The 12,450-nt window shown below is 32.7% G+C and overlaps 1 protein-coding gene and 1 pseudogene across 1 annotated transcript; both read right to left on the bottom strand.

The window, feature by feature from the left end:
- Positions 1–1,062: 1,062 nt before the first annotated feature.
- Positions 1,063–1,986, bottom strand: LOC130849465 (olfactory receptor 4A47-like; annotated as a pseudogene).
- Positions 1,987–10,581: 8,595 nt separating this feature from the next.
- LOC130848586 (olfactory receptor 4A47-like) lies at positions 10,582–11,508 on the bottom strand. The gene has a single exon (XM_057727034.1). It carries the CDS (start codon positions 11,506–11,508, stop codon positions 10,582–10,584), a length of 927 nt encoding a protein of 308 aa, XP_057583017.1.
- Positions 11,509–12,450: the final 942 nt, after the last annotated feature.

Raw genomic sequence — 12,450 nt, 5'->3', positions numbered from 1 at the left:
TTATGGAATGGATTCTATGTCCCATGTATTGTGTAAGGAACAGAGAACACAAAGACAGTTAAGTACCTTTCCCCAACTTCAGGCAGCATATATACCAATGAACATAGACAATTAGCAAATATTGTTATTTCGTCACTTGAAATAACTATACAAATTTAAAGATTAACTAAATGTCTATCTTTGACCACTTGGGCTGCTATTACAAAATTACCATGGACTGGGTGGCTTTAACAACAAACATTAATTTTCCAAAGTTCAGGAGCTCAGAAGTCCAAGATTGAGGTGCTGGTAGATTCCATGTGTGGTGAGGTCCCCTCCCTAGTTCATAGACAGCTATCTTTTGCTGTGTCCTCACATGGCAGAAGGATCAAGTGAGCTCTCTGAAGCATCTTTTATAAGGACATTAATCCCATTCATGAGGTCTCCACTTTTATGACCTAATCATTTCCCAAAGGGCCCACTTGCAAATGCCAACATATTATAAAGAATTTAACTTATAAATTGGGAGGAGAAAGAAACTTTCAGTCTATAGAAACAACTAAAAGAGGAGGAATTACATAAATTTTGATCATTTCAAATGCTTGATATTATTTGGTGAATATAATCATATTTGGGAAGACTTTGAGATAATACAAGGAATCTCCATATAATAGAAATAGTAATAAAAATCAGAATATGTTTTTTTCATACAGTGTGATTGACTAGTGAAAAACACCCGCTAACTAAACTAAATTTACATTAACTATAGCTTAACTCATCATATAGAACATAAATCAATAGTCTCAACAAAGATATTTTACACCCCAAAACTATATCTATTTTCATAAGAAATTGTGAAAATCTTAAAAATATATTTCAAACAAAATATAGACTTTGAACTAGGAAATTATGAAAGCCCTAAAAGCATATTTTCATCATTGCAATTATTCACATAATAAATGTTTTCATCATGACCAAGTTATTAAATCTGAGGGGAAACTTACTATAGTTAAGTAGTCACACATGGTTTTCCTGGGAAGAGCAATTCTTCATTGAAAAGAGGTGATACATTTCCATGCTGCCTCATTTTCTTTTTCTGACCCAGAGCTTTCTCATGGCGTTTTTCATCTCACCATTTCTCAGAGTATAGATTAGAGGGTTCAACATAGGGGTGATAATGGTGTAAAACACGGCAAAGGATTTATCAATGGGTAAGGTAGAAGGAGGTCTTGCATACATAAAAATACAAGGCATAAAGAAGAGGACCACCACAGTAATGTGGGAGCCGCAGGTGGATAAGGCTTTGTGTCTCCCTTCCTGATTAAGATTCTTCAGGGATTGCAGAATCACCCCATAGGAGATAAGTAAGAACATGAAGATAACCACACAGATTGTCCCATCATTGGCAACCACTGTAAGGCCAATAGTGTAGGTGTCAGTGCAGGCAAGTTTTAACAGGGGGTACATGTCACAGATGAAGTGGTCAATGACATTGGGGCCACAGAAGGGAAGGTTGTAAACAAAGAGAAGTTGAACTACAGCATGTAAAAACCCACCACACCAGGCCAACAGCAGCAGAAGAACACACACTCGCTGATTCATGATTGTCAAATAATGCAAGGGTTTACAGATGGCCACGTAGTGGTCATAGGCCATGACCACCAGGAGCAAAATCTCAGCACAACCGACAAAGTGCCCTATAAAAAGCTGAGTCATGCAAGCTTGGAAGGAAATGGTATTCTTTTCATTGATTAGGTCTGTAATCATATTTGGGGTGACTGTAGTAGCATAAACAGCATCCATGAATGATAAGTAGCCAAGAAAGAAGTACATAGGGGAATCTAGGTTTGGGCTGGCCACCACAGTCAGGACAATGAGTAGGTTGCCCACCATTGTCACAATTTAGATGAGCAAGAACATGACAAATAATATTTTCTGACCCTGAACACTCTGAGTGAGCCCCAGGAGGATAAATTCACTTACATTATTCCTTTGTTCCATAGGTTCTTCTGTATGTCTTACTTCACAGATTAGAACAAAATTACCTGTAAATATATTATTATTGGTGACTCCCTGAAATCTTAATATAATTTGTTTATTCATTCAACCAATATGCAGTATGGTTATGTTCCAGTACTTTCAGAGATCATACTACAATGGTAATTAAAACATCATCTCTTTAATATCTTATAGACTAATGGAATGGTCAATAATCGAGAGACATATGTGGGAAAAACACATATTATTAAATAAATGAGTTGTCACAACTAGTTTTCCATGTGAAAGTTAATGCAGTTCTACAGAGAGCTAATAATTTATACAAAAATTAAAAATTGATAAAAGGTTTAATGGAAAATTAAATCAAGGTTGACTTCATAATATTTGCTTTCCAGTTTAAAGGAGATGACTTTCTCCATTCTATGAGTGGAAAAATCTTCTTAACCAATAATTGAAATCCCAAATAGATATCTTTGACAATTTCAAAATATTTTAAAGATTTAGGAACAGATACCAGAACATCAATAGACAAAAGTAGTTTGTGTAAATGATTTACATTTTAGAGCATATACAAAGAGTTAATATTTAAAATACAAAGATCTGTAAGCAATTTACTACTACTAATATAAATACACACAAACAATTAAAGAATGCCTCTACATGGCCAAAAAACATATGATAGAATGCTGAACTCAACTGTGAACAGAAAAATTGGAATTGAAGTAACAGCTTCCTTACAACAGTATTAACTTGGGTTCTTGAAAACCACTCAGTCAAGTTCTACAGATGCTACATCATCTTCTAATTTTTAACAGATCAACAAACAATGCTTAGAGAACATTATCGATTGAACCTAAAATGAGCTTTAGAAATATCTGTCCATTAAAATATCCCAGAAAGGTATATTTGAAATTAGTTTCTAGGTATAGGTGATGTTAAAGAAGGTAAGTTTATTTTGGATCTCTATAATATGAGCATATTATAGGATAAAATCAATCTTCACATATTTTATTAATCACAAAAGATCCCTGACTTGGCTGATCATGAGAACCAGATGGGAGAACTTTTAAAAGACTGAATTCTCACACCACCACTGTACTCTTGCAAAATAGAAAGCCTTTTCAGAAACTTGTGTCTAAATAGACTTCCTGTGTTACCTGCATAAGGAGAAAGCCATTCAATCCACGTTGTGGGCTCTGGTACCGTCTCCTTCATCCTTCATGCACTGATGCCATCTCTTGGAACACAGAGACTAAGATGCCTGCAGCATCACTGGACCCTGAATGGGTTCCATGTAACCAACTCTCACCATGCTTGCAGGATATCTGATTCATCTCAGTCATTCAGAGAAATATTACTTTTCAAATTGTTTGGAGTTCAAAAATGAATATGAATGTCCTGTTGCCTAAAGACCTCTGACTCTTGATTGTGAACAGAAAATCAAAATAGCCATTGTTGGCAAGATTTGTCCTGAAAAAAAGAATCAAAACCAAATGTTAAATCAACACTTTCATTGGAGAGAAATCTGTAAATTGTGTATAAATTGTTTACATAAAAAAGTTTGTGTTTGTATCAGTGAAAGTGAAATTGTGAAATAGCCTTTGCAACATTCTGTTTCTAAATCAGTTATACTATCCTGTCTTCATATCATATTGTTGAACTTTGGGTTTCCTGAAAAATGGAGAATAATTTTAGTCACTTATTTTATTATATTTTGAGTCTATCATTTTAATTCACAAAAAAGCCAGTCATTTGAGTATTGGTACAGACAAATACTCTTGGAGGTAAGGGCAAAGGTCCATAAACACTTTATCTACCTTTGGACTACAGCACTTGTTGATGAGTCATTCAATTGGTGCATCTCCAAAAGTGATTCTTATCTAATTAAATTCATTGGGACCATAATCATAATTTTGATGGTAAACTCTTTATCTCCAGAGATGCCACCAGGATAATCACTGTGTAAAACAGGACTTAGAGAAATCTGTCTGCTTGGGGAAAATCTTAAAAGAACAAATTGAGGTCAAACCACCGCAAGGGAAAAGTCCAGTTTGGACAGAAATGAAATATGTAAATACTTTATTGTTTACATCATCAAAATAGGCAAAACTGTTTAAGTTCAAGCTTTGCCTTTGAAGATGAGATCTGACCAGATTTCTAAATATTATGAATGCTAATTTCAAAAAAAGTCTACTAAAATTAGTTTTTAGTGCAGAGGATGTCATATAGTCTGTCACATAGTTTCAGACCAGCAGGATGATAGAATCCATGTTACTATAAGAGTAGAGAAAGAGAAACCATTTGTGGGAATATTCTATTCATCTCAAAGTGCTGCTCATGAAGCAGTCACCAAAATAAACAATACAGTAGGCCACAAAAGAAGCTGCAATACATTTCAAAGGACTTAATTCATAAAGAATATATACAAATATAGTAAAAATGTAATTAAACTGGAAACTGATAAACAATAACATTTTCCAACTATTTGCCAATTAAGCAACACATCTAAATTACTCATGGAAATTTTGAAAAATCAACTTTCAGTAGAAATATAATGATATACATATATATATATATAAGATATATTACAGATATCTGTGATATATAAACTATATACTATATCATATAAATATAAATTAACTGGATGCAGATAAAGGTGTGGTTAGAGAGATATTTACAGCTTTAAATGCAAGTAATAGAAAACAAGAAATATTAAGAAATGAACTAAGTTTTGGTGTCAAGAAACTACATAGAAAAAGAAAAGCAAAATAAGCATAGAAAATATTGTAGAATGGAAATAGTAAATAGAAGACATAAATCGAGATAAATATTAATTGCAAACCAGAGAAAATATACGAATCCAGGAACTAGTTCTTTGAATGTTTGATGGAACTAATAAGCTTCTAGAAAATTGGATTAAGAAAAAAATAAGAGAAAAAACAAATTTTCAGAATTGGGAATGAAAAGAGTATTGTCACTAAAGATTCTACAGAGTTAAAAAATATGATAAAAGGATTTATTTTATTGTCATAAAATAAATTTATGACAATAGACTTGTTAACTAAAAGAAAATGGGCCATTGCTATGACAAACACAACTTCCTAAAAACACTATAAAAAATAGCGTAAAACTGATATAATCTAATACCCAAGAAAATTAATTCTTTAAAATCCTTTCCTTCCCAAAACAAAATTCCTTTTTTATATAGCTTGACTGATGAATTCTATATAATAATAGTACCAATCCTACATAAATACTTTTAGAGATGGGAGGAAAGTATTATACTTCCCAACTCATTTTATGCACCAGTATAGCCCTTATACAGGAATGAAACAAGGGCATCTCAAGAAAAATAATCAGAGCAATATCTCATGGTAACACAGACGCAAAATTCTGAACATAATATTTAGTCTGATTCTTTTGGATGTTTTGTTTTTGGATCCTTTTTTCTTGCTGTTATGATTTATGAGGCAGGTCTGGAGAAGTGCTTGGTCCAGGGCAAATTATCTCCTACTATTGATGCACAGCCTTCCTAGTATTCAACCCACTGCAGTGGTCCTGTGAACTATGAGGTTTTTCCAGCTAGTGAGAAAAAGCACTATTCATGGTTCTGTGTGAGCACCAAGCACTATTCTATCTAATCCATCTGAATAAATTTCTCCCCAGTCTCAGGCATTTTCCTCAAATCTATGAATAATTGAAGGGAATCCTCTCCAGATCTCCAGCATCCCCTCCCTCAATATCTGTGAATCTCTCTCTCTGCCCCTCCAGGTCTATCATCTGCAGTATTCTTCTGTCAGAATTTTAGCTGCCTTGGTGCCTTAGTCTCCTCAGACTCTCAACTTCACCACCCCAACTCAGGGAGTCTGCTGGGACCTTCTGAGTTATCCCTCACTGCACCAAATATGAAAACATTTTAACAATAATAAACGGGAAAAATCCTAGAGCTCAACTTGTTTCCTATTATTCAGTGATCACAGTCAATTGCTCCTAACATCCAATGTCTTCAAAATAATTATTTCATATATTTGTTTGTTTTCTTTGTTTTACAAAAACCTACTCATGAATGTTCATAGCAGTTTTATTCAAAATCTCAAATAGCTCAAAACAATCAAAATATCTCTTAATGGAGAAAAGGATAAACAAACTGTGATACAGCTGATGAAATGAACTATTGATAAGCACTATATATACATAATTCTCAAATGCGTGATACAAAGTTCAAGAAGCTGAATTTAAAAGGCTAGATATTGGACATGATATGACATATAGAAAATACAAAAATTCCACCAAATATTATTAGAACTAATAAACAAATTCAACAAGGTTACAGGATAGAAAATCAACATTCAAAAATCAGTTGCATTTACATATACTATCAATGAACAATCCAATCCAAAAAACAATTTAATTTTAATTTATCTGATTTACAACTGCATCAAAAATTATAAAATACTTAGGTATTCAAGTGAGGTGATGGATGTATAAAGCAGCTGATTTTGGAAGTCATTTCTGTACATAAAATCCTGACATTGACTACCTTAAATATACACAATTTTAATTTCTCAATTATACCTTAATAAAAGCTGGAGAAAAAACTGACATTCTGTAAAAGACAAAACTGTAGGAATAGAAATTAATGTGTCTTCCAGGATACAAAGGGGCATCTGGAAGTATTTTGGTGATAAAACATTCTGCATATTGATTGATATAGTGGTTACACAACTGTATGTATTTGTCAATACTTACAGCACTTACAGTACTTACAATACTCACAGCAGAACTTCGACTAAAAGGTATAAATGATATGCTGTGAATATGATATGTTACATAAAAATGGAAAACAAAAATACTTTCTACATTGAAACATTATACAATTGGAAACTGTAATAGAAGACAAGATCCTATTTACAATAGCAGCAAAAGAAAGACCTCAAATATACTGTCTACAAATAAACATACTAGATCTATATGAACATAAAATATGACTAGTCAAGTGAAAATACCTACACAATTTTTGGATAAGAATAATCAATTCTCTAAATATAAAATTCTTTCTCAATCAAATATTACTGAAAATACTAAATAAATGTCATTTTTAACAGACTACCCTATTAAAATTCAATTTCAAAATATAAATATTCAAAATTAAACATAGTTCTGATAAGGAAAGTAATGAAGGAATTCTAGGCATATGAGGTATCAAAATGTACTTTAAATCAAATGCAATCAAATCACATGTTAAATGGCATATGGCTAAAGAGATCACTGGAAGTTAACAGAGGTCTGGTAATACTGGACAGCTACATGTGAAAGAATGAAATTAGAACACTACCTAACACCATACACAAAAATAAACTCAAAATGGATTAAAGACCTAAATGTAAGACCGGACACTATAAAACTCTTAGAGGAAAACATAGGCAGAACAGTCTTTGACATAAAACACAGCAAGATCTTTTTTGAGCCACCTCCTAGAGTAATGGAAATAAAAACAAAAATAAACAAATGGAAACAAATGGGACCTAATGAAACTTAAAAGCTTTTGCACAGCAAAGGAAACCATAAACAAGACAAAAAGCCAATCCTCAAAATGGAAGAAAATATTTGCAAACAAATCAATGAACAAAGGGTTAATCTCCAAAATATACAAACAGCTCATGAAGCTCAATATAAAAAAAAAAAAAAAGTCAAATCAAGAAATGGGTGGAAGACCTAAATAGACATTTCTCCAAAGACTCACAAATGGCCAACAAACACAGGAAAAAATGCTCAATATCATTAATTATTACAGAAATGCAAATCAAAACTACAATGAGGTATCACCTCACACCAGACAGGATGGCCATCATCAAAAAATCTATGAACAATAAATGTTGGAGAGTGTGTGGAAAAAAGGGAACCCTCTTGTACTATTGATGGGAATGTAAATTGATACAGCCACTATGGAGAACAATACGAAGGTGCCTTTAAAAACTAAAAATAGAATCACCATATGACCCAGCAATCCCACTACTAGGTATAACCCATAGAAAACCATAACTCAAAAAGTCACATGTACCCCAATATTCATTGCAGCACTATTTACAATAGCCAGGTCATGGAAGCAACTTAATGCCCATAGACAGATGAATGGATAAAGAAGATATGGTACATGTATACAATAGACTATTACCTAGCCATAAAAAGGAATGGATTTGGATCATTTGTAGAGACATGGATGGACCTAGAGACTGTCACACAGAGTGAAGTAAGTCAGAAAGAGAAAACATATATATTAGCACATACATGTGGAATCAGAAAAAATTGGTACAGATGATCTTATTTATGAAGCAGAAATAGAGACACAGACATAGATAAAAAAAAGTATGGATACCAAAGGAGAAAGGTGGGACGGAGGGGGTGGAATGAATTGGGAGATTGGGATTGACATATATACACTAATATGTATAAAATAGATAACTAATGAGAACCTGCTCTATAGCACAGGGAATTCCACTTCCCTATACAGTAGAAACTAACACAGCATTGTAAAACAACTATACATCAATAAAAAAGATGTAGTTTTTACCAGACTATCTTATTGAAGTTTAATTTTATAATATAAATATATAAGAATAAACATAGTTCTGATAAGGAAAATAACGGAGTCCTAGGCTTATGTGGTACCAAAGTGTATTTCAAATCAAACGCAATCACATCATGTGATAAATGGTACATGGATAAAGAGATCATAGGAAGCTAATAGTAGTTTGATTTATATCCACACACATACCATGTTTTAGAAATCAAAGTTGGGATCAAATCATGAGGGAAAACAATTGTACATCTATAAAAATGGCCATCTTCAAAAATGACTAAACTTTAATCCCTACTTAACTCCTTACATCAAAGTGTAAATGGTTCAAAATTTAAACATAAAATATAAAACAGCAAAAAATATATATATAAAACAACAAAAAGACTTAAAAATTAAATGTTGAAAAAATTGTGGGAAAATATTTTCATAACCTCGAACTAGGGAAATTCTTTCTAAGCAAGACATAAAAGACATAAAATATTGATGGATTTAATTACACAAATCTTAAAATAATTCTACATGCCCAAAATTATTTTGCACAGTATAGAAACAAAACAATCAAATCATAACCTGGAAAATAATAATTCCACATACATGGTAAAAGAGATAACATCCTTAGTATATAATTAAATTGGTGATGACCTAGAGGGGTGGGATAGGGAAGGTGGGAGGGAGACTCAAGAGGGAGGGCATATGGTGACATATGTATAAATACAGCTGATCAATTTGTTGTACAGCAGAAACGGGCACAACAGTGCAAAGTAATAATATTCCAATAAAGAAAAATTAATAAATTGTAATTTAAAAATCCTAAAAATCAGTATGGAAAAAATCAGCAGGCAAATAAAACACATAAAATTCAGTAACAGGCAATTCATGGAAAGGAATACAAATAATTTAAAAAATGTGAATAGATGCCCAAATTCAATTCTATTTGTAATTAAAGTATACAAATGAAACACAATATCATTAAACTTTCATGCTCAAAAAATGTTCTTCCAGCACTGGCTGTAGACAATGTAGTCAAACATACATTTTCCAGAATGAGAGGAATAGTGAGTTTGGTTCAAAGTCATGGATGGCATTTTAGCAATAAATATGAATATCAACATTTTAAATACATATACCTATTGACTCAACAAATCCACTTCTAAGAACTCACACTTAGAAAATTTCATGAAGACTTTATTGCAGAATTCTTTGTCATAGGAAAAGACAGAGGAAAACTTGAAGAGAACTGGATATGTTAATTTTAATGCATCTTTATTTAAAAGTTAAGCAGTATAAGGAAACAGGTCTATATAAATTAGTATGTAAAGATCTTTAGAAGACAGTAGTAAAATACATTTATACACAGAGACATAATCACCAGCATATATGAAAATACACTGTTTTTGCAAAGATTATTACTTGAAGAATATAAGGAACAAACTGACTGCATCTGGAAGCACTGAGAGAATCTGTTGGGGATGGAGGTTTATCCAACATATTCCATTTTGCATAGATTATATTTTTAATATATATTATTATCCATTATATTTTCATTTTCTTATTTTAAAACATAAAATATTACACTAAAATGTCATATGTAAAGCAAATGAAATTGAATAAAGATGACAGTCTATATAATATTAAATATTTTAACTAGTACAATGAAAATAATGAAGATAAAAGACAAAACTCTAAGAATAAAAGTAAGAATGAAAAAATAATAAAAGTAAATGTAGAAATTAAGAAAAAATTAGGAAAATCTATAAAAATTTCATCACCTAATTCATTGCATTTGTTTATCGACTGTCTATTGTAAATGCATCCTACCTTTCTAGGTGCAGTGTTAAACCGTCATCATGGAGTTTATATTCTAGCAGGAAAATTTTATTAATAACAGTTAATTATTTAATTATAATTTTCATACATTATTCAGAGAAAATGAAAGTCTGTATCAGATTTGTGAACATATTTACATTCCAAGAAGATTAGCTCTAATGCTAAATTAATTTCTTCATGTTGGATAACACACTTATTTACCATTTGAGATGACATTTTTTTCTCCAGAGCTGCTTCATAGCATTAGTCAACTCAGAATTTCTTAGACTGTAGATTAATGGGTTCAGCATAGGGGTTATGACTGTATAAAACACACTCAATGATTTGTCAATAGGGAAAGTCTTAGCAGGTCTTACATACATGAAAATACAGGGAACAAAGAAGCAGACAACCACAGTGATGTGGGAACCACAGGTCTGAAGGGCTTTCTGCCTCTGTTCCTGACTCAGGTTCTTTAGAGAGTGCAAGATGACTCCATAGGAGATGAGTAAGAATAGAAATGCAACAGTGCACATCAATCCTCCATTGGCCACCACTAAGATGCCAATGACATAGGTGTCAGTACAGACCAGTTTCAATAAGGGGAACATGTCACACATAAAGTGATCAATGACATTGGGGCCACAGAATGGGAGCCCATAAATAGTGCTAAGCTGAATTACTGAGTGCAGAAAACCTCCAACACAGGACACCACCAGCAGCACAACACAAACCCTTTGCCTCATGATAACCAAATAACGCAAGGGCTTACAGATGGCCACATAGCGGTCATAGGCCATCACCAACAAAAGAATGATCTCTGATCCACCAAAAAAGCGCTCAGTAAATAGCTGGGTCATACAAGTTTGCAACGATATAGTATTTTTCCCAAAGAACAAGTCTGAGATCAATCTGGGGGAAATAGAAGAGGAATAAACTAGGTCTATAAATGATAAGCAAGCAAGAAAAAAGTACATTGGTGAGTTCAAGGTCTTACTGACAGTTATTGTCATCACAATGAGCAGGTTTCCCCCCAGAGTCAAGATGTAGAAGAATAAGAACATCACAAAAAGGACTTTCTGCTCCTTTGGATTCTGTGTGAGGCCCAGAAGTACAAAATAAGTTACATTGTTCCTTGGTTCCATGGATTCTCTACAGGAGCCGAGTTCAAGTATTAGAAAGAGTTTACCTACAAAACAAAGGGGGAGGGGGGATTTTTTAATGCATTCTATGTTTCATCTTTTTTATTCATTCAATCAAAATAATTTATATGAATTATCTATTTGTGTCCAATGTTCTATAGACATTGTGATTACCAAGTTGAATAAGGCATATTTCTCTACCCTCAGTTATATGATGTACAATTCCAGACCCATGTAGTACATACAGTTATAAGAATATCCACACAAACTAAGAGTCATGGTGTAGTAATAAATAAATCAAACAGAAATTAGATAGCTTCCCATGGGAAGCAATACTTCAGGTGAATTTTAAAGGAAAAATGAGAAGGGAACAAGAGAAGATGAAAAGGGAATTCCTTAAAATATGCACCATTTATAGTCACAAAGGTGTAATACTTGAGACCCATTTAAACTGAATTACATACTCGGTGTGGGTAGATAAAACTATGAATAGAACTTTACTGTCCTGAATTGTCTCAAACTTCACTGAGACATCTTTTCTGGGGTCTTTACTTAGATAGTCCTCATTTTCCTGAACAATAAATGCTGAAACACTTTAATTTTATGTTTCCAGCCCATATCCTTCCATTTATTTTCAACCTTGTTTTAAAATTCTACAAAAATATGTACAAAGATTTGGGAAAAAATAACTATGTCAGAAATGGAACTTTGGAACCTGGTACCTGTTACAATGTGCTGGTTTTGTTAGGCAACAGAAATAGCTGTTAGACATTGTAAAACAAAATAAAACAAAACATATGCAACATCTCCACTTTTGGACATCTACAATTGGATATCAAGCTCTATATATAAAAAAATCAATTTTAAATATTCCACAGTAAAATTGAAGTTCCCCATCTCATTAAATGGTACTATCTACCATGTAATGGTTCAAACAAAAACAAA

The sequence above is a fragment of the Hippopotamus amphibius genome, chromosome 3 (assembly GCF_030028045.1).
Source record: "Hippopotamus amphibius kiboko isolate mHipAmp2 chromosome 3, mHipAmp2.hap2, whole genome shotgun sequence".
Lineage (NCBI taxonomy): Eukaryota > Metazoa > Chordata > Mammalia > Artiodactyla > Hippopotamidae > Hippopotamus > Hippopotamus amphibius.
The sequence above is the reverse complement of the archived record's forward strand: the minus strand, read 5'-3'. Positions and strand labels throughout refer to the sequence as shown.